Raw genomic sequence first — 26,706 nt, forward strand, 5'->3', positions numbered from 1 at the left:
TCGTGGGCCCTTTTGCTTCCATGGGCCTCTTCCTCCATGAAAAAGTATTTGAAATTATATTTTACAAGTGCATTGGCATACAGAGAAGTATTACACGTCGAAGCACTTCCTGCAACTTACAAGTTCGTTATTTTGTCCCTTCTGATTTTAAGAGAAACAGAAACACCATCGCAGGCCCCTGAAGTGCTGTGGGCCTCGGCACTGATCCCGTCGTGCTGTGGAGCCGTCGGCCCCGGGCGGGCGGGCGAGGGAGGAACACACGAAGGCCGTGAAGCGGTGGCCCGGGCGGCAGGTGGTGCGGGCAGGATGCGCGGGCCCCGGCGTGGTGGCGCTGAGGGCCGTCCGGGCAGCAGCCACGCACAGAGGAAGGTGGAGAGGAGACGGTCGGGCAGGCAGATACAGGGGAAGAGTCGGCGCCTGTGGGTGCCAGGGGCTGAGCCGGGCCCCTGGGCCGCCAGCATTGGGGGGCGGGCCGCGGAGGAGGGGCTCACAGGGAGGCGTCGGGGGGATGGGGGGAGGGCACCCGGAAGAGGCGGGAGGGCTCAGGAAGGCCCAACAGCCCGGCTGGAAAGCAGTGACCGGGGGGGACACCCGAGGACGCTGGTGACTCCTCCAAGGCCACGGGGCTCGACGCAGAACTGAAACAGAAATTCTGTTTCTAACTACACGTTATTTAAAATCCGGTCTAAAGGACGATTTCTACCTTCACACACACAACTGTCCTCTCCTCACGCAACTCATTCAGTATTTCTGGACAGATATCCACACTCAAATGTAGACACGTTGTGCACTTGCCGCCTCTTTTCTGCTGGGTCACGAGTCACCACAAGCCAAGTGGCTTATACAACACCCGCTGGCACTCCGGCTCTGCAGGGCACCATCAAGGTTCTGCTCAGGGTACTTCGGGGCTGCAATCCATCAGCATCGCTGGCTGTGTGCGCCCCGTCCCCTGCTGGCACGAGCCGGTGGGGCTCTTAATTCCTAGAGGCCCCTGCCCTCTCCCCCCAGGGGCCCCTCCATCCTCAGAGCCGGCAGTGGAGACTCTCCCTTGGGTTGAGTCCTCCTGTGCTGCGCGTCCCTTCGCCAAGGAGAGCCCTGTTCCTTTTAAAGGCTCCCCTCGTTAGGTCAGGTCCACCTGGGATCATTTCCTTCTTAAAGTCAGCGGGTTTAGGACCATAATTATACCCGCAAAATCAAATTCCCTCCACAGCAACACCTAGATCGGCGTTTGAGTGAAGAGCTGGGGCCATTACATGGGGGCAGGAATCTGCGGGCGTCTTCGATTCCACCTGCCACCCACGGGGGCACAGCGTTTCAACAGCCGCGTGCCTATGCACCTGACGGACCCAAACACCACGGCTGATGAAGGCAACGCTCCCCCATCTCAGTAATAAACCCAGCAGGGTGCTGATGATGTCAGAAAGTTGTTGATGTAAAAGTAAAGTGGATGATGTCAACTTTATTCCCTGAAAATAGACTGATTCCATGTACAACTTACGGAGACCAGCAGTGAGACCTCCCTACCCAAACACCCACACGGGTGAGGGCTTGGGAGTGTTCATCACTGCTGGGAACGCTGCCTTGGTACCATCTTTGTGTGCGCGTGTGCGTGCGTGTGCGCGTGTAGATACGTTGACTATACCCTTAAATGGCTATTTTTATACGTTGCAAGTATAGATAATTTGAGATTTTTGTTTTGCATGCTAAACACTCAAGCCAATTTAATAAAAAAAGACAAACTAAATATAATTATAGAAGAGCCCCCCCATCAGGGTTACCCAAGCACAGGCCCACGTGGAACTCGCATCTACTCCCGAGACAGCCCCACCTCAGTTAGCGCTTGTTAATATGCACTGCATTAAGCCCACACCTGGAGGTGATGACAGCCTCTTCGCTGGGATAACACATTTCTCCAAAAGCCATGACGTGTGGTGGTGTTACAGGACCATCTCAGATGACTTAGCTTCGTATGCCCACACAGGCAAGTCTGAACACTGGCGTTTCCCCAGATTCCAGCCAGTCCCTTCCCAAGGAGTAGACACTCAGCTGCTGCATCAGGAGAAGGGGAGAGGTATGGGGTCAGACGTCTCCCTGTTCCTATTAGGAAATCTGGAAGAAGCCTGAGGCCAAAAAGTGGCACCAATAGGAGTCCAAGGAGGGTCTTGAATTATGGCACTCGTACTAGAAGGTAAGGTGAGTTTATCTTTAAAGTGAATATAGGGCTTCCCTGGTGGCGCACTGTTTGAGAGTCCGCCTGCCGATGCAGGGGACACGGGTTCGTGCCCCGGTCCGGGAAGATCCCACATGCCGCGGAGCGGCTGGGCCCGTGAGCCATGGCCGCTGAGCCTGCGCGTCCCGAGCCTGTGCTCCGCAACGGGAGAGGCCACAACAGTGAGAGGCCCGCGTACCGCAAATAACAATAATAATAATAAAGTGAATATAAAATAGGATCTAAATAGGGACTTCCCTGGCGGTCCGGTGGTTAAGCCTTCGCCTTCCAATGCAGGGGACGCGAGTTCGATCCCCGGTCGGGGAGCTAAGATCCCACATGCCTCGGGGCCAAAAATACCAAAACATAAAACAGAAGCAGTATTGTAACAAATTCAATAAAGACTTTAAAAATGGTCCACGTCAAAAAGTCTTTAAAAATATATATATATGATCTACAAAAATAGTAACCTCAAAAGTCCCAGCTGAGGGGCACGGTTTCCAATGAAGTGTTAAACTGGGCAGTCAAAAGGCTACACAAGGACTCAACCTGCCTGACCAGCGCCGCTGGGTCAGCCTGGTCCAGCTCCCACTGGTCTGGGTTTGCTTTGACTGAATAACTTTAGCTGGTCTAAGATGTGAACCTGTACCCCTGAGTTGGATGAATGAATCTATGACTCTATGAAAAAAGTCATAAGCTCCCATGGAATCTTACCCCAACTACACGCCATTGCTCCAACTGCTGAAGACAGGTGGCCGATCGTGTGCAGATTTGAAAGCCCGCCTTAGACAATCCCATCACACCCCGACAGAGGCAGCCCCACTGAGCACCCCCACACACCCATACACCGCGCTGGCGGCCAAGGAAACGCCACACACCTAAATGTGTAATTGCTGCCTCGTTGGCTTTTCAAACTTTCTCTCTCTCCGTCCACGCACGCAGAGAGCACCGTCACTGTACAACAGCCCCTCCTCCAGCAGGGAGGGGCACGGGGGGGCTCCCATCACTGCGTGAAATGGAATGTGCGGTTGAGACCGTTCCCCTCTGAGCTACAAGCTCGTTTGACAAGTGTCGTTAGGGCAGAAAAATGCATCTTTCAGTTGCCAAGCTTTTCACTTTTCCTGCAAAAAAGTTCTTCTTCCTCCTAGGATTTATTAACTTTTTCATATACAGATTTAGAAAGAGAAGGAAGAACATTTATTGATATATGATATCATACGGCATTACATTTTGCCGCAGGATGTTATTACTAATGTTGTGTATTTTTTATTGACATCGTAACAGAAAGAATCTTAGGAAACATGGAGTACAGTGGTAATGCCTTGGGAGATGCCTGCACCACGTGACTGTCTATCTTAGCCCTACTTCTGAAATGCCCCAAGACCTCGCGAGGTGGGACCTAGTTCATCACCGCCTCCCCCAAAAGAACACTGGTGACAGCTGCCATCACGGATGGACTCAAGGGTCATGAAGATGCACCAGCTGACGCCTCCACTAAGCTGTCCCTGGGCTTTGCTGGTCTTGACCACTGGCCCTACTTCTCTCGCAGAACAGACGAGAATCAGGCTTTTCCATGGCTGGTGGAGGGCATACCTGGGGACGGGGAAGTCATTCGTCAGGGACTACGGTGCACAGAGCAGGTGTAGGCTGTAATCCCAGCAGTGGGGCAACAGCACAGGAGTGCAGGGGCCGCACTCATGGAAACCACGCGGAACAAGCACGTGGAGATGGGTGGGGCTGTCACCCATGCGGGGGGACGGCCACGCGTGAGAGCCATCAGGTTTAAAGGATGCTCACTCCTCTCGCGAGGAACGGAGTCTGCCACCAGGAGACGATGAGGGCAGAAGCCCTGGATTCGATGGGCAAAGCCTCTGCCATTTAGCGGCTTATGTGATTTGGGGCCAGTTACTTAATTGCTCTGAGCCTTGATTTCCTCATTTGTAAGGATAGTACTACTCTCTGCACCTCGCAAGGCCACTGTCTTTACGTGCAAGTCGTGTGCACAGAAGTGATTTTTTTTTTTTATGGCAAAGCTCCATATCTGTGCTGTAGCCTCGAGATACATGGGGCTGTTTTAATTTAAATTAGCTGAAATTAAGTACAATGAAAAACTCAATTCCTCAGTCACACTGGTCAGGTACGCAGCAGTCACATGTGGCTAGTGGCTGCCATGGTGGAGCCCACGGGTACAGGACGTTCCATCCTCACTGAAGGTTCCACTGGACATGCTGCCTTACGCCATCCTTGGCTCACCAGCCTGGTTTTCCAGCAAAGTCTCCATGCCATCACCTTGTGGATGGTTTTTACTACCAGTGTTTTCTCAGGTCACCTCTCGCCACGACCACGGCCAGGAAGGGCTTGTGCACTGAGACCGTTCTCTACCCCGTCTTCTCCAGCACCTTCGGTACTACAGGCCCTTACAAGAACCTTGCTTTGTTTTATCCCAAAGCTCAAATAATCGGTGAGTCCGTCTTTCAAAATGACGGATTGCGGAGGAAACTCTAATTCGAAAAGATACATGCACCCCAATGTTCAGAGCAGCTCTATTTACAACAGCCAAGACATGGAAACAACCTAAATGTCCATCGACAGATGAATGGATAAAGAAGAGGTTGTACCTATATACAATGGAACACTACTCAGGGACTTCCCTGGTGGCGCAGTGGTTGAGAATCTGCCTGCTAATGCAGGGGACACGGGTTCGAGCCCTGGTCCGGGAAGATCCCACATGCCGCGGAACAACTAAGCCTGTGCACCACAACTACTGAGCCTGTGCTCTAGAGCCCACGAGCCACAACTACTGAGACCGCGAGCCACAACTACTGAAGCCTGCATGCCTAGAGCCCACGCTCTGCAACAAGAGAAGCCACAGCAATGAGAAGCCCACGCACCGCAACGAAGAGCAGCCCCCGCTCGCCACAACTGGAGAAAGCCCGCGCGCAGCAACGAACACCCAATGCAGCCAAAAATAAATTTTTAAAAAAAGAATGCTTTCTTAAAAAAGAAAAAAAAGAAATACTACTCAGCCATAAAGAAGAATGAAATAATGCCATTTGCAGCAACATGGATGGACCTAGAGATTATCATACTAAGTGAAGTAAGTCAGACAGAGAAAGACAAATATCATATGATGTTGCTTATATATGGAATCTAAAAAAATGATACAAATGAACTTATTTACAAAATAGAAAGAGACTCACAGACATAGAAAACAAACTTATGGTTACCAAAGGGGAAAGAGGGGGAGGGATAAATTATACACACTACTATATATAAAATAGATAAACAACAGGGACCAACTGTATATAGCACAGGGAGCTATATTCAGTATATTGTAATAAACCATAACAGAAAAGAATATGAAAAAGAATAGATATATAATGGAATCACTTTGCTGTGCTAACACAACATTGGAAATCAACCAACTATACTTCAATAAAAAACAACAACGGATTGGAGGAGAAGGTGGCTCTGCACCCCTCACGTGAGTGTAGTTCCTTGGGGAGAGGGCCAGGGTTTCATCTGATCCAGTTAGTGCCTGAGGCACCTACACGGCACTTACATCCTTTACTGTCTCTCCTTCCCTATACAGTAAGAAGGGCTGGGCAAACTAAACCGTTCCACAGCATGAGGAAGGGATTAGCGCTCAGCCACTTGCTCAAGGACACTCAGGTCTGTGACAGATGTCCTGTGCCCCGGCCAGTTCCATCCTGGGACATAGCCAATTCAACCTGGACAGGATTGAAGCCAGCATCCCGGCCACTGCACAATTAAACAGATGGGTATATGCGCTGCCCAGGTTTTGATTCCACAAGCAGAATTCACTCTTGTTAATTAATTCCATTCTGAGCCTCATTTTTCAAGCTAATCCGGTTAGTTTTAGGTCAGGAGCAATTCACTAGTACACAAAAAAATTAAAAGTCAAGTAAGAAAAAAAAAACCTTCAGTGCAAAATCCTCAAGTTCTTTCAAGATAAAAAGCATGTCTCAAAATAAGGGAGATCAGTGACAATTTGAGGCTAGAACATCAATCACACAACAATCAAGTTGGGTAAGAAACAGAGACTTGGTTTTTGTCTAAAGGGAGAAAAGTTATCTCCCTGGGACAGACCATATCCTAGTGGTCCAGAGGGTGGGCTCCGGGGTGGGGAAGGCTGGGTTTAACCCCAGGTCTGTCCCTTTAGGCTGAGACTTCGGACGAGGTAGCGAGTCTCTCTGGGCTTTGGCTTCCTTACCGTGAAACAGCGGCAGGAGCACCCCTACCTCCCAAAATGGCTGTGAACAGGAAATGAGCAATGCACGTAGAGTGCTTAGTTGTGGAGCCTGGCCCGCGGCAAGCGCTCCACGGATGCAAACTGTCATTTTCTGAACTGCAGAAGCAGCTCATAATCTACTGATTAGACTGAAGGGAGGAAAAGGCTCCCAGAGCAGCTGGTCCAGCCACACCAACTGTGCGGCCCCTCACAGATGCTCCCAGGGTCTCCTGGACACCGCCGGTGATGTGCACGGGGTCAGGCGGCAGGGTCCCCTGGCCTGGGGGCTCCATTTGGCTTCCGGCTTCTGAAGCCCAGTGTCTCTGGTGTAGGTACACTCACTGAGCGGTAGGACCACGCTCGCCATTTAGAACGGCTCTGCCCCCGCTCGGCACCCAGCACTCAACCCTCTAGAGACTGTCCAGTTGTCCTCTGCAGGCAGAGCACCGGCCCCTAACTAAAGCTCCCGCACGGGCCTCCCAGGCCTCTGCTCTGTGCCCCACTCTGCCCAGTGCTCTCCCAGCCGCCACCTCCGGCGCGGGGACCCTGGGTCTCACACTGCAGAGGCAGGCAGCCTATTTCAACACATTCAAATGGGAGAATTCGGCGCTTTTGACGATACCAGCTTTTTTTTTTTTCATTAGTAGACTCTTTTCTTTCTTCCCCAAAGAGTCTCAGGGCTGCACATAACCACCGTAGGTCAACACAGCATTAACTAAACTGTGCTCCTTTTCCCCACTTTATTCTCAATCTTTCTGACATGGTAGAGACAGAACAGTCTCTACAGAGACAGTTTCCTCCTGTGCCCATGGAAGGGTCACAGGCTTCCAAGGTGAGTGACCTCAGTGTCGCAGACTAAGAGCCCACGGACGCCCGGTGACACGGCTTCCCCTGAAACTGGACATGCCCTCTTCTGTGCAAACCCCTCCTTGCACCCCTCAGCTCACTGGGAGCCATGGACGAGGGCACAGGCGGGGACCTCAGCTCACAGGCGGCACGGGCCGGAGGGCCTGCTGGGGTCGGGCAGCTCTCGGCAGGCCTGTGACTCACCGAGAACATTCTCTCCAGTGTACCACGTGCCTCTGATCTGGAAACGGCGGTGGGTTTGCAAAAAGAAGGCATCAGCCGCGGTCTCAGAGCACAGAGCTTTGTACCCGAGGAGCAAGCGCGTCTCGGGATGGTCAGAGCCTCACGTCACCAGTGATTCCCCCACCTGCTCGTTCCACTGCCATCAAAACCTGGGGTCACAAAGCCTAAAGATCCTCCAGGGGACCCGCGACAAGTACTCCAGGCCGTGGGCGCCTCCGTCAGCCTCGAGGATTCTCCACTGTGGACAGAAACGCCGCCGATCACCTGATTCTCCTGAAATGGACACTTCAAAGGCGAGTCACAGAAACGCTCCGATGGGTGTCAAAGACGCCCGCCCGTGTTTGAAAGAAGATACTGCATGGGCACGCACTGGCCCCGAGCCGGGTCACCGGGTGTCTCCTCTCCCTCCCTGAAGGGGTCCTGGGAGCGGAGACCGCGGAGTAGGGGGCCGGCCAGCCCTGTGGCTCACATCCCTGCCTCCATCTATCATCGCCTGGAGATCTGGGGTAAATGACTCCATCTCTTCGGTTTTCCCAGGTGTAAAGTAAGGACAGCAAGACGCTTGTCAAGGTTGCGTCCTCTCAGTGGCCATGCTCAGGGCTGGCCTGTGGCGAGTGACACTGGCTCTCACCTGTCAACCTCAATCCCTGCCTGCACGGTCCACCTTCCCCTCTGGGGCACCCGGGAGCCTTTCTTAGCCCCACAGGCACCACCCTACAGCCTCACAACATTCCACACACCCCTCACATGCAGGTCACACTGTACTCAGGGATATTTTTTAACTTGCTTTTTTATTGAAGTGTAGTTGACTTACAGTGTTGTGTTCATTTCTGCTGTACAGCACAGTGACTCAGTTATACACATAGAGACATTCTTTTTCATATTCTTTTCCACGATGGTTTATCACAGGATACTGAATATGGTTCCCTGTGCTGTACAGTAGGACCCTGTTGTTTACCCATTCTATATGTAATAGTGTGTACCTGCTGACCCCAAACTCCCAGTCCTTCCCTCCCCCACCCTCCCTCCCCCTTGGCAACCACAAGTCTGTTCCCCATGTCTGTGAGGCTGTTTCTGTTTCATAGATAACGTCAGTTGTGTCACACTTCAGACTCCACATATAAGTGATATCATAGGGTATCTGTCTTTCTCTGTCTGACTTACTTCACTTAGCATGATCATCTCTAGGCCCATCCCTGTTGCTGCAGATGGCATTATTTCACTCTTTTTTATGGCTGAGTAGTATTCCATTGTATCTATTACTCATGAGTATTTTTCATACTTCCATCTCTCCTATGAGGAAGGCCATTAGGGCTCCATTCACTTCTGGGTCTTCAGTGCTGAGCACAATGCTAATCCCATAAAGTGTGGTTGGAAAACAACCTGCACTTAGGTTTTCCTTTGTAGACGTCTTGTTTTCCCATCTATTTTGTAAACTCCTTGATTATAGGGATGTCTCTGACTTCAGAAGAAAAAAAAAAAAGCTGGCAAGCCCCTTAGGCTCTAGAGAGGGAAGGCTGAAGAAGCCGTGGTCCCTGCCCTCTAGGAAGCCAGGGAGCCTCAGACACAAACAGGCTGTGTGAGTTAGGTGGTAGCGGAAATCCCTCTGCAATGGAACCAACGGGATGGAGACAGAGATACAGAGAGAGGTCTATCCATCTATCCATCTAGCAAGAGATAGAGGTATTTATTTCAAGAAACTGATTGTGTGATTACGGAGGTTCGTTAAGTCCAAAATCTGCACGACAGCCTGGCAGGCCGGAGACCCAGGGCAGAGCTGCAGTTCGTATCCAAAGGCCGTCTGCTGGCAGAACTGCCTCTCCTTTCAGTGAGGTCAGGCTTTTTCTACTTAGGCCTTCAACTGATTGGATGAGGCCCACCCACACGAGGGAGGGCACTCTGCTTTACTCAAAGTCCACTGATCTAAATGTTGTCACCTAAAAATACCTCCCCTGGGACATCCAGAATAGTGTCTGACCAAATATCTGGGTGCTGTGGCCCAGCCAAACTGGCACGAAACTACCCATCACGCCCTCCGAGCCCTGCTAACGTCAGAGGGTAAAGCCAGAAAGGCCGGGTCAGAAAAGAGGTGAAGCAGAGCAGGAATTCACGGGCACCCCGCAACCGCCCCCTTCCCCTCCCCCCGGCACCAGAGCCACCTGACAACAGACTGCCCGAGAACACTACACGTGACTGCAAGCACCTCTCCTGCACGGAACGCAGATGGCCCGCGCTGGGACCAAAGGCCGAGCACATACCCTGTCCCGGCCACTCACCTGCCCATAACTAGGAGTCCCAAAGGCACAGCAGGGAGAGCAGCCTGACCAGGGGGAGTGGGACCAGAGTTGAACATTCAACCAGACCAGGGTGCCAGGTGACCCCACCTCTGAGCTCCAGAAGCAACCATAGTGTATCCGGAGGATGCCTTTGCTCGGGGGGAATTCACGCTTTCTGTGTGATCGTGTATCATCCCACGGCTAAGAGAGATGCTCCCGGCTGTTGGGGTTGATGAAACAGTTCTGGAAATGGATCGTGATGACGGTTGCACAACACTGTGATGTATTTAATGCCACTTAAAGGTAAATTCCACGTTACGTACATTTTACCACAATAAAAAAAAAAAAAGATACGCTCCTTCAGGATAGGCCCACAAGATACAATACAAATTTCATCCCTCAAAGTCCTCGAATGAGTTTGCCAGATTACCTCAGACTCGTGGCCCCAGTCCTACAGGCAGCAGTCTCCTCCCCAGGGCAGTGTGGCTGGCCTCATTTGATTGTTCCTCGGCCCTGAGCACTGCAGGCTGCCATCGTCACATGCTGATTCGTTATTCAGCGTTCGGTGCAGGGGGGGACCCCAAGGTAGACACCTTGGACCCGAGGGCTTTTGTGGTGAGTAGGCCTGCAGGGAAGCTCTACAAACGCCAAGTGGGGGACCGGCCCCACCACGATCAAGGCCTCTCATACAAGATTCTGGAAGGAGGGCTGGAGGAGAGAGCTGAGGACAGACAAGGCAGCACCACCTCATCACACGGGACAGCATCTCCACGCGCGTGTGACTCTCTCTGCAGTGACTGCACCTCCTCTGATGGCTTCCTCCTTCCACCTTCCTCTGATGGCTTCTTCCTCCTGATGCCCTCCCTCCCTCTTGCACCCCCAGAAGTGAAACACATTAACTCCTTCATTTTCAGGGCGACACAGTTCACCTCTTCTCCCACACACCTCCCTACCGTCTCCTCACGGGTTAGATCACCCAGGACTCTTAACCACTTTCATCTGATTCTGAGATTCCCCTTCAGATGAATTCAAGAGTAGTGAACCTATAAAAGTACTGAAAATACTGGGGTTCCTCTGGACACCCTTCCCGTTAGCAGCAGTGTCTGTCGAACTGTGGGTTTTCCTTCCTCGCTCGGGTGCCCTTAGAGGAAGCCCTCACCGCTTCTGAGGTTGGAGCTCCTGGTCAGCTCTCACAATGACCTTTACTGGGACCACTTGAGAAACCACGACCCAATCTGGAATGTTTTTTTCCTCACTTAAACCTTGATCTAGAATCTTTCAAGCGGAGCTAATCCCCAATGCGGCCCTACCTCAGAAGCATGCATGCTTAGGGCTCCATTCACTTCTGGGTCTTCAGTGCTGAGCACAACGCTAATCCCATAAAGTGTGGTTGGAAAACAACCTGCACTTAGGTTTTCCTTTGTAGACGTCTTGTTTTCCCATCTATTTTGTAAACTCCTTGATTATAGGGATGTCTCTGACTTCAGAAGAAAAAAAAAAAGCTGGCAAGCCCCTTAGGCTCTAGAGAGGGAAGGCTGAAGAAGCCGTGGTCCCTGCCTTCTAGGAAGCCAGGGAGCCTCAGATACAAACAGGCTGTGTAAGTTAGGTGGTAGCGGAAATCCCTCTGCAGTGGAAACAACGGGATGGAGACAGGGATACAGAGAGAGTTCTATCCATCTATCCATCTAGCAATACCTCCCCTGGGACATCCAGAATACCTGGATATCAGCAAACCTTACAGTCTTGGCCGAATGACACTATAAAGCCAAAGCCAGGCCATGGGTCTCCTGGAATCCACTGTCCCTTCCAGGTATCAGCTGTGTCCATGACAGGGTAACAGGAGGAAAGTCATCTGGTCAGCTTTGCAGACCCTAACTGGCAGGCCCCGGGGCAATTCTGTTACTGTGTCACACACAACAGCAAAGCCTCAGTGGCCCGCGATCACTTTTATGAGTTCATGGTTTCAGGACTCGGCGATCCAGCCAGGACATCTGCCCATGGTCAGGGCGGAGAGGCCAGAGGAGAACCATGCACACGCCCTTTCCAACCCCTTCATGCGCCACATCTGCCGGCCTCCCATCGGCCAGCCTCAGACCTGCTACCGGCGGGAGGACAGCAGGGGGCGAAGGGCCACTTGGGCAGCAGCATGGCCACAGCCTCTTTAGGCTCAGCAACCGGGATCCTCCAGTGGAAAGTTATTTAGAAGAAGAATTTATTTGACAAACTAAAATGAAGAAAATGGGCTCGTGTACACCATCCCACAGGTGATGTTAAAAAAGAGAAGAATCACAGACCCTTGCAGTAGAAGGGGCCTCACCCATTAAGGCCCCCCATCCTTTCACTCTACAGCTAAGGACACTAAGATCCAGGACAATTTGGGAGCCGGCTTAGTTCACACAGGAAGTAGCAGAGCTGGGCTTGTAGCTGGCCCCCAGGACTGAGGAGGGGGTCCCTAAACATCAGCAGCGCTGAGCCAACTCATCTGGGAAACGGGTGTGCACACCACTGCCCCCTGTACCTCACGGCTGGTGTGAGAACAGAGGAGATGCAGGTGTGAAAGCTCAGGGGTGGGAGGCTCCCCCTGCCCCTCGCCCCATGGCTGGATCTGCCTGGGCCACTGCCTAACCAGGATTAGGGTCTGGGGGACCAAGACAAGGGCCAGGATGCTAAAAGGACAACCGTCCTCAGGCCGCGTGGGTCCTTCTCAGACAGAGGTGTCCCTCCCTGCTTTGCTGCCACCACAAACACCTTCATCTCGACCAACGAACCGGGGAGGCCACGGAAGTCCTCGCTCCACCTGCCATGGGACAGCCTGCAGTCAAGGGTCGGTACCCCTTCAGCACCTGCGTGCACGGGGCTTCCAGTCACCCCGGCCTCGGCGGAGGCCAGACTGCTTGGGACCGGGAGCTGCCAGCTTCCATCCTGACTTCTAAATTCAAACCCTCAAGCTGCACAAAGCTTCCTAGGATCAGAGTTTTAGAAACAAAAGGAAATTTCAAGGTACCATCGAACCTTTTATCTGACAGATGGGGATTTTATAGGTTTCACAGAAACTAGGAGGAACCTGCAGAGAGAGGAAGAGAGAGAGAGAGAGAGAGAGAGGGGCCTTGCAGGTAATGGTCGTGACTCCTCGCTACTCGTCAAGTTTACAGTAAAAAGGAAGTGGTGGGCTTCCCTGGTGGCGCAGTGGTTGAGAGTCCGCCTGCCGATGCAGGGGACACGGGTTCGTGCCCCGGTCTGGGAGGATCCCACATGCCGCGGAGCGGCTGGGCCCGTGAGCCATGGCCGCTGAGCCTGCGCGTCCGGAGCCTGTGCTCCGCAGTGGGAGAGGCCACAACAGTGAGAGGCCCGCGTACCGCAAGAACCAAAAAAAAAAAAAAAAAAAGGCAGTGGTGCCAGATGCACACAGAAGCCACGTGCACACATTCCTTCAGAGCCCACACAGGCAGAGCCCTGGGAAGGCAGAGCCATGACTTTGTACCCCGGTGCCTGGCACGACGCTGCAGGCCACAGCACTCAGCAGTAAGTATTTATTCAAAGGATGACTGAATGTCATATATATACAGGGAAACGGGCTCCCCTGTCCCCAGGGCAGTGTCACTGCAAAAGATACTATAGCGATGGCAGGGGTTGTGTTGGGAGGGAGGGCCCAGGCTGTACGTCCAGAGTGTTTCCCGCTCTGGGGTGGGTCTGTCTAGCAACAGCCTGAAGCCTGTGCGTGAGCCCAGCTGGAGAGCCTGGGCCCAGCCCGACCTGAAGCCCCCCGGCCTGCGGGGCAGGGCGGGCTGCTGCTTGGGGCACATGCACCTTCCTTGCCACGGCTTGAGCACATGCGGCACGGAGATGCTCAGCTGAACCTCCCTATGAATCCTTCCCTGGCTCGGGGGAGCGGGGAGGAGGTGTGCAAAGCCCCTGCGCCTTGGGCCTGGGGCTGCAGCCGGGCAGGGCAGTGAGGGCCGCCGAGTGGCCTGAGCGGCAGGGCGGGAGGAACCAGCCCAGCCGGGGTCCGCTTCGCCAGCCCCATCTCTTCCTTCCGTGCGCCCCGCACCCTGCCGCTCCGGCAGCTCGGCGGCATCTGACACTGTTCCCGCAGCAGAGCTCGGCCACCTCTGCAGGGCAGAGCCAGGGAGCAGGCAGCAAGGCAGGCTCAGAGGGCCGGGCTCCTGACGCCGTTGCAGGCCTCTGAAGAAGGTGTCCTTAGGACAGAGCCCCGGCGGGGTCTGGGCGGTGTTTCTGGGGCGTCACATGGCGCGCTCTCGAGAGCCATGGCAGCGACCTCTGTGCCCAGCATTCTGGTGAAGCCTTTGGCTGACACTGTAAGGGCCTGAGCCCTGATCGGTGTTTACGGCTGTTGTTTAACCCCAGGGGCCAGAGTGGGCAGGAAGAACGTGCAGCGGACAGCGCCAGCTAGCCCCGTGCCCCAGCAAGGAAGAGAGCAGCGCAGCCCAGCCTAAGCTGCAGCATCCAGTGAGGCGCAGTGAAAAGGGTAAGTGGGCAAGTTCACCAGTTACCAAATCCTCCCTCGGCCTCCAGGGCCGGCCCAGGGCTCACCTGGATGATGAAGCCAGTGGAAGAGCACTGCCGGACCCAGAGGCTGAATTTCCGCTTTTTCCTCTTCCGCAGCTCCCGCTCTGTGCACGTGGCAATGAACACAGGGTCCTCATCAATCAGGGGTTCGTGTAGCACCTGCCGGGAAAGAAAAAGCAGAGATTCTCATGGAAGGCAGCGTGAGCGCAGGGTGGGTCTTCAGGTCTGGGCTCAAATCTAGTCTCTGCCTTTGACCAGCTGTGTGACCTTGGCTAAGTTACTTTACCTCTCTGATCCTGAGTCCCCTTGAGTCTCCTCGAGTCTCCTCATTTGTCTATACCAGTGTTTGGGGGAGGATTAAATGAGAAACTGGCACTTAGCAGGTATTTAGTAAATGGAAATCATCATGACAGTTATTATTATTGGCCTAAGGTCCTCAGTCCAAACTCTCACTTGGGAGAGGGACCTCCAGCAGGGGTCCTGACTTCCAGCTGGACATGCCTGGTGGGGACACCCACTTCCTTTCAAGGAAGACCTTTCCACTGATGGACGCTCCAACCGTTCACTGATGCAAAGGTGACCTACATCTAACCTAAACCTACCGACCCAACTTCACACGATTCCTTAGGTTCTTTAGGTTTTCCGGACAGCTCTCATGCTGGCCCATGACCTTCTTTTTCCCAGGCTAAACATTCTCTTTTTAAAAACTCTTCCTGAAATGACCCAGTTCCCTCATTGCCACAACCGAGCCTCTGGCTCTCCTCTGGGTCATCACGTCCTTTCTGACGTGGGACTCCCCAGGCAATTTTTAAACTTACTTCACCTATTTCCACTTCTACATGGCACGGTGACAGGACTTTTTCAATGACAAGACAATAAAGTAAAAAGAAATGGCATAAAAACAGGTTCCAGGGGTTCCCCAAGTTTTGTTTCTTCAAGCTAAAGCTTTTGGGGGGACTTCTGGGTAAATTTTAGGAAGCTGCTACACTTCCCTTCCAATCCAGTTTCAAGCTTCCTTACGGATTGGTACGTACATGTGTGGTTCACTGAAATGAAGAATGCTGGAAGTACTATGATTCCAAGAACTCTTCACAAAACTCCAGATCGGGGCTGGCCCACTGCCCGCTGTGAATGAAGTTTTCCCAGAACCCGCCGTGCCCCTCACTGACGTGCTGTCAGTGGCTGCTTTTGGGCTACAAGGTCCCGACACAGACCACACGGCCCCCAAAGTCTAATACCTGGCCACTGACAGAAAAAGCGTGCCCATGCCCGCTCTCCGTCAGGGCCTTTCAACTTGAATGAACAAACTAGTCACCTGGGAATCTTACAAAATGTGGGTTCTGTTTCAGAAAGCTTGGGGCAGGGCCTGAGTTTCTGCATTCCCAGCGAGCTCCCAGGTGATGTCAGAAAGTGGCCTGACGAGGGCAGAACAGGGCATAACACTGACCGAGTGTGAGATGGACAGTGGCCTTCCACTCTCCCATCAATGTTACCTCAAATTCCACTTAAGAAATAATGGCCCTGCAGTGTTGGGTCTTAGGTGTGCATACCAGCCCCTCCAGTGCTCTGTTGCTGGAAGCGGGGGGCATTAAGCCCGGCCTCCCCTGCCTTGAGCTCACGAAGGGGAGGCTGGAGAGGCTGACCTCGTGCCCGGTTCCGTGCGGCTCCCCAAACCTTCAAAGCCCATGTGGAACCACTGCAGCAGGATGGCCACGTCCCACACACGGAGGGGCGGGCGGGTGGAGTGGGGAGTGAGGAAGATGCGGCCCTCTCTCTGCTCTCCAGAAAGCCAACGTCCTCTACTCCACCTGCACTTACCACAGAATCCCGTTCAAGTTTCTATTTAATCACATGCTTCACCGAAGCAAAAGAGCCAGCAGGAACGCCTGGCCTTCCATGGCTTCTCCTCTTTTCTACCCTCATTACAGGCATGTGGAACGGGTCACAGCTGAGCGCAGCACGGGGTAGGGCGCTCTCCAGAGCTCCGAAAACTGCCCCCTCCTCTGCCAGCCTGTCGTCGGCCAGCACTGCTGTCACCCAGCTGTGTGTTCTGAGTCCCTCCCAGGTATGACGAGCTCAGGCTGGGGGGGGCAGTGGTTATGCAGGGGAGACACGGCAGCCATGTATTGACTTCCGCAATCCCTCCCCCAACCCTCCTTTAACTAATCTGCCCCCGGGCTTGAGGAGACGCAGCATCTCCCCATTTGGTAGCTGTGTATAAACACTCGTGCCTGGGCGCACCCCACTGCTGGGGTTACTGATGGAGTCTGGGGACTGTAAGCTCATCCCAAAGGGTCCCATTTGCTGGAATAAAAAGGCTCCAGAGACTGCAGGGCAGAGGGTGCCGTGTGCCGTGTGCCCAGGTGCGGTGTGTGCGTGGTGGCGATGCAGGGCTGTTCCCCGGAGCCTGGAGCGGAGTCTGCTGGGGGATGGGACGGGGACTGTCCCACTGGTCTCAACAGGCAGAGTGAAGACCGGTCAATGGAGCCCTGAGGCCTCGGGGTGGAGGACTGCCACTTGAAAACACACCTTCTCCTAGGATGGAATGTTCCAGAGCCAACAGGGATTTCAGAAAAGGAGAAGCTGGAAAGCCAGGAAACCTTGAGGGTTTCCTTTATTTTACTTAACGAAGACGTATATGACCCTGATGTTTCTATGTGTAAGAACGAGGCAGCCTCTGCGGCAGCGAGGCAGAGAGGCTAAGGGCGTGCGCGTGTGTGCCCAGAGCCGCCGCTCGACGGCCCGCGTTGGCGGGACCGCCAGCCCACAGGAAGGCCTGAGCATGCTCCAATTCACGCTGCAGTTTCTGGTCTCACGTCCTTTGGCTAGCCCTCCTCACGCAGAGCTGGCTCAATGGGGCCCAGAGTCGGGAGGAAGAGGAAATTCCAGGTGATGACCAGCGCACTGGAAAGCCAGTCCCAGGGACTCGGACTTCCCCTCTGCCTCGTGTTCCTGTCTGGTGGGTGGACTCTACTGGGTACTGTTTGCCCCCCAGACCCCCTTTCCATCTTCCTACCCTGCACTGTGTCCTGGTGGCCAACCTCTTATAAACCGCACACCCCAGGGCCCTGCCCCCAGCGCCTGGCCTGTGTGGCCACGAGGGAGGGATGAACAAGAGATGCGAGCCCTGCCTGCCTGCCCACGCCGTCGCCACAGGCTCACGGCGGCTTCCCGCTGCTGCCAGCCCAGGTGTTCGCCACCCTGGTGATGCCCCTAAACCCTGACTGTCCACAGTCCCTGCTTCCAATTCTCTGCAACTGCCCTTCTGGAACATAGCATTTGTTTCCTGCTGGGATCCTGACCGACATTTAGAGCACGGGATGGAAAATGGTAGCAACAAGAGCACATAAGTTTGCAAATACAAAGGTAAAAATAAAAATTAAATACAAAGTAAAATTTTAAAAAGAAGAAGCAAAGTGGGGGGAACAAAAAAACCCAACGTGAGCAGAGAGCCGCGAGCCCTTCCCCAGACTAAATCTCACGTCAGCCCCTCTTTTCTCGTCTCAACAACTGGACGCAAAGAAAAGACGTGGGCGGCAAGAATAAAGTGACCGTCTCTCGAGGGTCTCCCCTCGCACCCATCTGAGCCGTACGACGCAGGAGGGCAGAGCTGCCGCCCCAGACACCCTCCCCCCTCACAGCACCCATGTCTAGGGTTGGGAAGGGGTGAGCCCACACAGCTCAGAATTCGCTAGTGGGTGCTGCAGTGTGCCCACCGGCTAAACGGACCCTGGGGACACACACAGAGGCATGGCGATCGCCCGGGACGCAGGTCTCAGGTGTCTGATGCTGCAGTTCCAGAGGGATCAGACCGCCCGGGGCCGGCACACGGCAGGCACACACAGACATGGGTGTAATCACGGGTACAGCTCGTCTAGGGGCTGGAAGGACCCTGGGCAGCCTTATCTTTAGGCTGTTGAATATCAATCATCCAGGGAGTTGCTTGCTTGACTCTGGGAAGATGCTTAGTCTGAGTGAGCTCACAGCCCCGTCCAGCAGCTCTTCAAATGTCTGATGCCAAGGATGGCCAGAATATTGATTTTTCCCCTTGCATCCCAGCTGGTCTGGCTCATTTTCAACCAAGCAAATATTCAGTGACACACACAAAAAAGCCACGCCCAGCCCTGAACTTGGTCCTGCAGGGCCTGTTATAAGGCAGGGCGTGTGTCCCCAAAGACCCCACCTCCTGGTAAGAAAGAAGGTGAGTGACAAGACAAAACGGCATTCGTTGCCCTATAAATAGTTGGGGGTTCGGGAAGCCTGGAGTCACACGGGGTCCTGGAGATGGGAAACCTGCAAAGCCAGAGAGGAGGGAACACCTCCCAGGAGTCAGAAGGCGCGTCACAGACACCTGGAGACCCTCATGAGCCGGCACATTCACAGGACAGCAGAGCAGAGGCAGGAGGACCGTGCAGGGACCGCGGACCTGACACAGGACATTATCTTCCCCACAGAAACCCTGTGCTTTCCAGCTGTGCGGAGAAGGTGAGGCAGGGAATTAGGAGAGGATCTCAAAGAGAACAGCGGAAAGAACCTGGGGCTCGTGACGAAGGCCTTTAAGGAAAAGCACAAGGAAAAGTAGTTGGGTGGGTGGGTCTTTAAATGTACAGACAAAAGAGAAGTAAGATTCTGTCTCCGTATGGAACAGGTCAAAAGGAACTGGGCTCACGTGGGCCAAGAACCTCCTGATGTTGTCCTTAGAGAAATTTCTAGAAAGAGCCACCTCCTCAGTTTCCCGACCCGCAGAGCAACTTTGAGGATGATTCTGAGACTGTCTCACCACAGCCAAGTGCGATTGCCTCAGCCAACCAGAAGGCCTGGGCTCGGGAGCTGGGACACACACAGCCTCCATTTAGGAAGCGAGGAAGGTGAGGGGCCGTAACAGGGCCGGGGCTCTGTCACCTCCCGTCCAAAGGCGCCCCGCGCCAGGGGACCTCAGCACCTGAGCCACTCCGATGGCCTGAGGACGGCTGCAACCCCAGGGTCGCTCCTTTCACCCCCTAGAAGGCCTCTCGCCTCCTTTCACCACCAGCAGATGAGCACGTACTCGGAGGATACAAGAAAATTAACATTACCCTGAGCAAACCATCATTTACAAAGAAAGTGTAATTAAAGGAGACGGAGGGGCTTCCCTGGTGGCGCAGTGGTTGAGAGTCCGCCTGCCGATGCAGGGGACACAGGTTCGTGCCCCGGTCCGGGAAGATCCCACATGCCGCGGAGCGGCTGGGCCCGTGAGCCATGGCCGCCGAGCCTGCGCGTCCGGAGCCTGTGCTCCACAACGGGAGAGGCCACAGCAGTGAGAGGCCCGTGTACGGCAAAAAAAAAAAAAAAAGAGAAGGGAAACTGCATCTCGGAGCAAAACGCTGAATGTGGGTTGGAGCTGTTCCTCCTTCAGCTCCCTCTGATTGGATGGGGATGGACGTCCCTGGGGGACGAGCAGGGATACCCCGGAGGTGACCTCGGGGTCAAGGCAGGATGGGAGGGTGCCAAGGGCACCACCCACCGTTTCCCCAAACCACTGCCACCCCTGAAGGCCCGGCCCTGGCTGGCGGCCTCACCTGGGTTTGGGAAGGCCTGAAGGCGGCGTCGAAGCCATTCTGCAGGGAGTCCAGGAAGGGCTGGACCTTGTAGAGGCCGTGTGTGGTCTGGCTGGAGCGGAAGGCCACGACGTGGAAGTACTTGAGGATCTTCTCGAAGCGGGCCTGGCTCATGACCAAGGCAAGGCTGCGGTTGCTGTAGAAGCCGCCGCTCCAGATGCTGAGGACGGACTCGCAGTGGGAGGTGCTGGTGGAGATCACGTAGCCCAGGAACGCCTTCATCTCCGGCAGCGTCACGTCCACCCAGGCCCCGTCGCTCCCGAACCGCTCCTGGAACTTCTTGGCGTACAGGTTGGTCTGCACCACCATGTTCTTGAGGACGTTGTCAGGGACGAAAAGCTGGAAGAAGTCCACGGCACTGGCGCTGGGCGGCATCTTCCGGATGGGACCTGGACAGGCAGGCCAAGCGCCACTGCTACAGCCACTGGGTCCCCTCGAGGCCTCCGCCCGAGCGCCACCTTCCCTCCCGACTCCCTCCGGGGAGGAGCCCGAACACGCGCCCCGAAGCGTCCTGCTCTCCACCCCTCCCCCGACAGGACACGCCGCCTCGCTTCCCCACTGCGCCCTGCACTCGGCCCCGCCTCAGACCAGAAACACCATCGGAGAGAAAGGCCCGCGGGGTAGGAGGGTGGAGGGCCCCCACCAGCGACACAGCGAATTCGGAACAGAGGAGCTCGGCGTGGCGCTCTGGCTCTCGTCTCCTTGTAAGTTAAGGTGACTTTGGAAATAAGAATCCTTTCACCACTCGGGGCCCGAAAGATTCCGTTCAAGCGAGATGGCAACCTATTAGATACTGTCTGGGTGGTGATTCTTAATTATTAGTAAATAAATCTGAAGGGTCTTGTTTAGATAATTTCACCAATGCAATGAAAACCTCACAGTTTTTTACAAATGCAAGGACAGCCTTTTGAAACACACACACACACACACACACACATCCTTAAAGAGACATGGCTTTCAACTCCATGTAAGCCAGGCTAACAGCATGTAGAGACTTGAAGGGGACAAGCTTTGCTTCTACTGCATCCTCACAGTGACTTCTAATAAAAGCTGTGCACGTTCTTTGGAAGCTTAAACTCACCCCCAGCCCACCCCCAACTTTCCTCTACGACTGAATTAGGCAGTCTCTGAAAAACAACTTTTCTACAGCAAAATTAAGACTGACAGTGTACATGAGGCATCCCAGGTCTTAAACGCAGATGGACAGATCTGGGACGTGCAACCCTAAATTTACTGCTTGCTAACTGCACGGCCTTGGATAGATTTCTTCATCTCTCCTGTTCATAAAGTGGGCACAGTAATAGCTGCTTTGCCAGGCTGTCGTGTGGGGCAGGCTGAACGGGGGACGCAGGGGATGCCCCGCGCACAGTGCCTGGCCCTACGGAGGTACCTACAACTGGGTAACCTTTACTGAGACGTTATCCACAGAAATCCACTGACGGCGGGCTGAGGGCTTTAGAATGCTCTAACTGCCCTCATTTTACAGAAGAAGAAACCAAGGCCCAGAGAGCAAAGTGGCCACCATATTCTCGCTCACCAGTCGTTTCTTGGAAGGGCTCCAGGCGGTCCTGGTGCCACGGGCACCGCCCTGGCTGACCTGACAATGAGGCCGGGAAGGCGGCTCCACGGCCGCCCTGACTGAAATCATTTTATTTCCGCGAACCTTGCAGTAGGTGAAGCCGTAAATTATTCAGGGGTAGCTTTCAAAAAGGAGGCAAACCAGCATTTTAATGGCTACATCATGCTGAGTAAGCAGAATGAAATGTTCTCTTCCAAAAGTTATGTTTAAAGTCATTTTGCCTCTCAGACCATTTCAAAATGAATTCACACAGGGGCCTGGCCAACCGCTTAATGAAGAAACCGGGAAGTAGCTGATACCCTCTTATAAACTCACACAGCCGTCTCCCTCCCCTCCCTCCTCACGGCCACCCACCCCATCGTGTCACCACGCCGCTCCTTCAAGGCCCCATCGCCACCACCCACCTGGTTCCCTCGGCCTCCAGGGGATCAAACCCAGGACGTGGCAGCAGGCCTGCAGACCGGGGGGCCCTGACAGTCGCTCAGAGACTCCCCAGCCCACCGCATGCGAGGAAACCCTAACCCCCCTTCTCAGCAGCGGCTATAAAAGCAGATGTGCTGTTTGGAAAGGGGACGGTCACTCGAGGGTGGCAGGGAACCACCGTTCAGTGAAAAACGTCGTGGTGACCCTGGGAACAGAAAGGAGTGCGACCGGTATTCCCTCCCCAGACGTTCTCGATGGGGTGAGGGGAGCAGGCCACGGAGAGTGACCCGGTGACGTCAGGCTGGGGAAGGCTGTGCCCAAGAGGGGACCCTGAGTCCAGGGCCTGGGGACAGGGTCCGGGAGGCTCCCTGAAGGGGCCACGCGAGCTGGGCTTCATGGGTGGAAGGTCATCAACCCATGGGGCGGGGCTGCAGACGTTGCAGAGTATTTCGGGCAGAGAGAACATCTCGTGCAAAGGCCCTGGGAGGAGGGTAAGCGGCTCGAGGCGTCGAGGGGCACGGGACCTGGGCTGGCACCGGGGCCAGGCCAGTGAAGCACCGTAAGCACGATGGACCACACCTCAGGGGGTCCTCGCTGCCGCAGAGTGGGGGAGGTCTGGGCAGCTCCTGAAGTCACTGAGACCCGGCGGGGACCCAACGGAGCGGGAAGGGTGGCCACGGCCCATCCCTGTGCTTCTCGGGCTCCTCCCCTGGTCCCCCTGCAGGTGTGCTGGGCACGGGCACGGACTACAGGCGAGGGCAGTGGGGGCGGCCTGAGCCCGGGAGCCTCCATGCAGAAGCGGCCACATCCACTGATCACTTCTGCTGGTACCAGGACTGGCACGCAGGCTGATACCGTAAGCTAACGGTGTCTGGACCGAAACCCCAGGCCCCCACTGCGCCCCCCACCCTCCACTCCTCCCCACCGGCCCCCCGGTTACCTGGGCCAGACACCTGGACCACCGTGGGCCCTGCACCTCCTGCAGCCCACGCCCACCCCTGCGGCACGTCCTGCCACCCTCACCTCCACACCGTGCCCACCAACCAGCGCATGCAGCCCGCCCTCCCACGCGGCCGCCACCTCTGGCCTGGACGATTAAAGCAGCCTCCCGCACGGGCATCCCCCCTCCCCAAATAACTGACAGCAACAGGGAAATTATTTTAAAGACACAAACCGGATCACAGTACCCCCTGCATGAGGAAAACGCCCCCACGAGCGCCCACTGCACTTCAAGCAGAGCCACATTCCTCCCCAAGCGCTCAGGGTTCAGGGCCCTGCGTGCCCCACCCCCAGACTCGCCTGGGCCGCGCTGCATGCCAGGCAGGTGGAGCTGGCGTCAGGCCTGGGCCCCGGCATCTCTTCCCACCACAGGCCCTGCGTCCACGCCGGCCCGTCTGCGGGGACGAAGCCCTCCTGGCCTCTGGATTCCCTGAGCATCCCCGGTAGGCTTTCCTGCCCACCCAACTGCAAGCTGACCAGCGCCGGGCTTCTCAGTCTCGGCCCCCACTTGGTCTCCCCGCTTATGTTCATCAGCCTACGGTGGTTTTCTTAGGGACTGACACTTGCTGTGGCCTGCCTCTGCTGCCCCACCCTCAGAGGTCGAGGCCGTCGTATCACCCTGCCGCCTCGGAGCCCGGTACACGGTATGTTCAACACATTCCCGCTGATGGTGGATGGAACGTGAGTGGCAGGGAGGAAGGAGCCACGCCCACCAATGAGAAGGGGCATCGGTGTTGAGCCCCCTAGGCAGGGTCTGGTGTCTGGACAGCAGCCCCCCGTGCTAATGCCTGGTGGAGAGGCCAGGTCAGCCAGCAGCTTCTGTGTGTAACAGGAGGCCCGAGTGGGCGGGCAGGGTGGGGCAGAGCTGGCACACCCCTGGTTGCGCCTCCCTGAGGACACCAAGCTGGCCAGGTGAGCCCTGGGTGGGACAGGATGTGGGAAGGGGCGCGTCACAGACACCTACCAGGTGCCCAGCTTCGGTGAGCTGGCTTGGGGTCTTGCTGGGTTTAATTTCCTCCCTCCCTCCCTTCCTGGATTGAGGGAAACCACTGCAGAACTCCCCCCGGCCCTTCTGCGTCTTCTGATGCCTTTTCCCCCTTCCCTGTCCACAGCTGCTGGCTGTGTGACCTTAGGCAGGCCACATAACCTCTCTGTGCCTCAGTTTCCTTACCAATCCGATTGGAGTAATAACCACCCTAGAGTGAGTGGAAGTCAGACAATGGCCGGTCCCGGCCAGTCCTCCCTGAGGCCCGCTGGGGTGTGGGTCCCGGTCCCCAAGGAGCTTCTCCAGCTGCTCCCTTCCCTCCACGCACTGCACCACCCAGACCCGAGGCAGCGGGCACCCCGCGTGTGGCACTGACCCCCACCTCTGCCCTGTCTGGAAGAAAAGGCTGGCTTTGTGTGCTTTCGAAAGCATAAACTTTTAGAGACTGAAGCTTTCATTTTGAGATGAGATTGGCATTTTGCATACACTGGCACTTTGGGGTACAAACAGTCAGCAGTTTTGCGACATATATGAGGAACACAGTATTTTGAATTAACGGTTTAAAAATAAAAATAAACTTATCTCCAGGCCAAATCAAACGGTATAAAAATATAACGGGAGGACTTCCCTGGTGGCGCAGGGGTTAAGAATCCGCCTGCCAATGCAGGGGACACGGGTTTGAGCCCTGGTCTGGGAAGATGCCACATGCCGCGGAGCAACTAAGCCCACGTGCCACAACTACTGAGCCCACGTGCCACAACTACTGAAGCCCACGCCTAGAGCCTGTGCTCTGCAACAAGAGAAGCCACCGCAATGAGAAGCCCACGCACCGCAACGAAGAGTAGCCCCCGCTGCCGCAACTGGAGAAAGCCTGCGTGCAGCAACAAAGACCCAATGCGGCCAAAAAAAAATTAATAAATTAATAAAAAAATATAACGGGAACATCCTGCATCATCACAAAAATATTCCTCTCACTGGAGACACTGAAAAACCTTAAGGCAACAGTCCATAAATGGGTAACGCAGAAGACAGGTGGACCCGTTGTTCTCATTGCCAGCTGCAGCTGGTCTTCACCTTCGGTGGACGTAATCGTCCTGTCTCTCGCATCCTTCTCTCCTTCCCCCGGTGGCTGATAGGCAGGACAAGCCAGCTGTCTGACAAACACTTGAGGTCTAAGTCTCCACTGCAGGATGCAGCCAGGCGGCCACGGGAGAGCTCTAAAGCCTCTTCCCTTGCGTAACTTGTGCTCACAGCTAAATGACAGGTAACGAATGCAATTCACAGCCGGATCAAGGGGTCTCCAGGCAGGGGTAGGAGTCCTGGCTGTGTTCCCAACATCCCTGGATGTGTGGCAGGGGGAAGGGGAATACCTAGCCCTATGTCACCGGGCGGCTGTAGGCAGCACCAAGGCTCCCCTTCTGCTTAGGCCTGATCTGCAACGCTTACCAACATACGGAAATGAGCTCAGATCAGTGCTACAGTCCCCTAAATGGTGTCTTCCAACAGAGGAACATCTAAGGCCGTTAGAAAACCTGCAGAAACCTGGCCGGAAAACCCCAAGAACCGCGTCAGTCACGTAACGTATGAGCTGTGGGGCTTCCTCATTAGGGACACGTAACAGTAAACTGTGCACGTGTGTGCGTGTGCGTGCGTGTGGTCTTCCTCGAGCTGACGCAGCACAGTGGCTGGCAAAGCAGTTGACCACACAAAGAAAACAGTTTTGGCGCCGGGCACCTGAGTTGATGCCGTTCACAGCGAACAGACCATAGAATAGCAGTGTGGAGTCCCTACAGAAAGAGGCCAGTGGACTAATGGAGACACTACATCCAGAACCTTGACTAGACGTCATGTGGCAAAGCGCAGGTACACAGAGAAGGGGTGACATGCACCCGAGCCCGACGTGTCACCTTCAGAAACACTCACTGTAGGAGGCCCATACACACACGTAAGAAAGCCCTATTTCACACGAAACGTTCAGATTTCTGTGTGACAGCCAACTCGAGTTCCTCCACCTGAAGTCAACCTGCTCCGAGGGGTCTCCTGGGAGCGCTCTGCTGGGCAGAGGTGGCCGTGCCCATCTCCACGTGCACTGAGCTAAGACAGCCTGGAGAGAAAGGACGGCAGTGCCCGCTCCCCTGGGCCCGGGGAACCCCCCAGCCCGACCGTGTCCTCTCTGTCTGGAGCAGCGGTGTCTCTACAGTCGAGCTCACGTGCACAAACTGTTCTTTGGACTCCGTTCGTGAAGAGAGATCAGATCAGACATGTTTGTACAGACGGAACAGGAATTCCTCCCCCTCCGACCAGATCTGGTTCTCAGCGTGAGTAGCGAGGTGATGACGCCGCAGAGCAGACGCAGAGGTCACACGAACGACACATGTCACTGTAACTGACTGCTTTACTGGCAGTAGCCCAAAGGCCAGGAGGCAACAAGGCTATTCTGCGACAATTTGTGAGTCTGTGAGTCCTGCCATGCCCAGTGTGCTGTGGCCTTCAACAGTCCACGCTACTGAGAAAGCCTGGCCCAGGCTCCCCCTGCACCCACCCTCCCCCCAGGCTCATTCCCGACCCACCGCCCGCCCTGGACCAGGCTCATCCCACTAAGATACTTGGGCACCAACACACAGCTTCCCCTCTCCCTTAGCGCTGGGGGGTGGGGTGGTGGTAAGGGTGGAGGAAGAGCTGCGCACAGCTGGGGCTGGGGCTGGGGCTGCCTCTGGGTCTGGGTCTGGGTCTCTGGGTCTGGGTCTGGGTCTCTGGGTCTGGGTCTGGG

At 55.1% G+C, this 26,706-nt stretch overlaps 1 protein-coding gene across 1 annotated transcript in view; it reads right to left on the bottom strand.

Annotated features, from left to right (window-relative positions):
* Nucleotides 1–26,706, bottom strand: part of PGBD5 (piggyBac transposable element derived 5) — an 89,742-nt gene that overhangs the window by 16,008 nt on the left and 47,028 nt on the right. The window contains exons 2-3 of the mRNA XM_027094079.1: nucleotides 19,912–20,339; nucleotides 14,378–14,512 (exon numbers count right to left, since the gene is read on the bottom strand). Coding sequence (XP_026949880.1) covers nucleotides 14,378–14,512; nucleotides 19,912–20,339 — 563 coding nt within the window. The remainder of the gene's footprint in view (nucleotides 1–14,377; nucleotides 14,513–19,911; nucleotides 20,340–26,706) is intronic.

The sequence above is a fragment of the Aethalodelphis obliquidens genome, unplaced genomic scaffold (assembly GCF_003676395.1).
Source record: "Aethalodelphis obliquidens isolate GAN/ISIS:26980383/991018 unplaced genomic scaffold, ASM367639v1 scaffold87, whole genome shotgun sequence".
Classification (NCBI taxonomy): domain Eukaryota; kingdom Metazoa; phylum Chordata; class Mammalia; order Artiodactyla; family Delphinidae; genus Aethalodelphis; species Aethalodelphis obliquidens.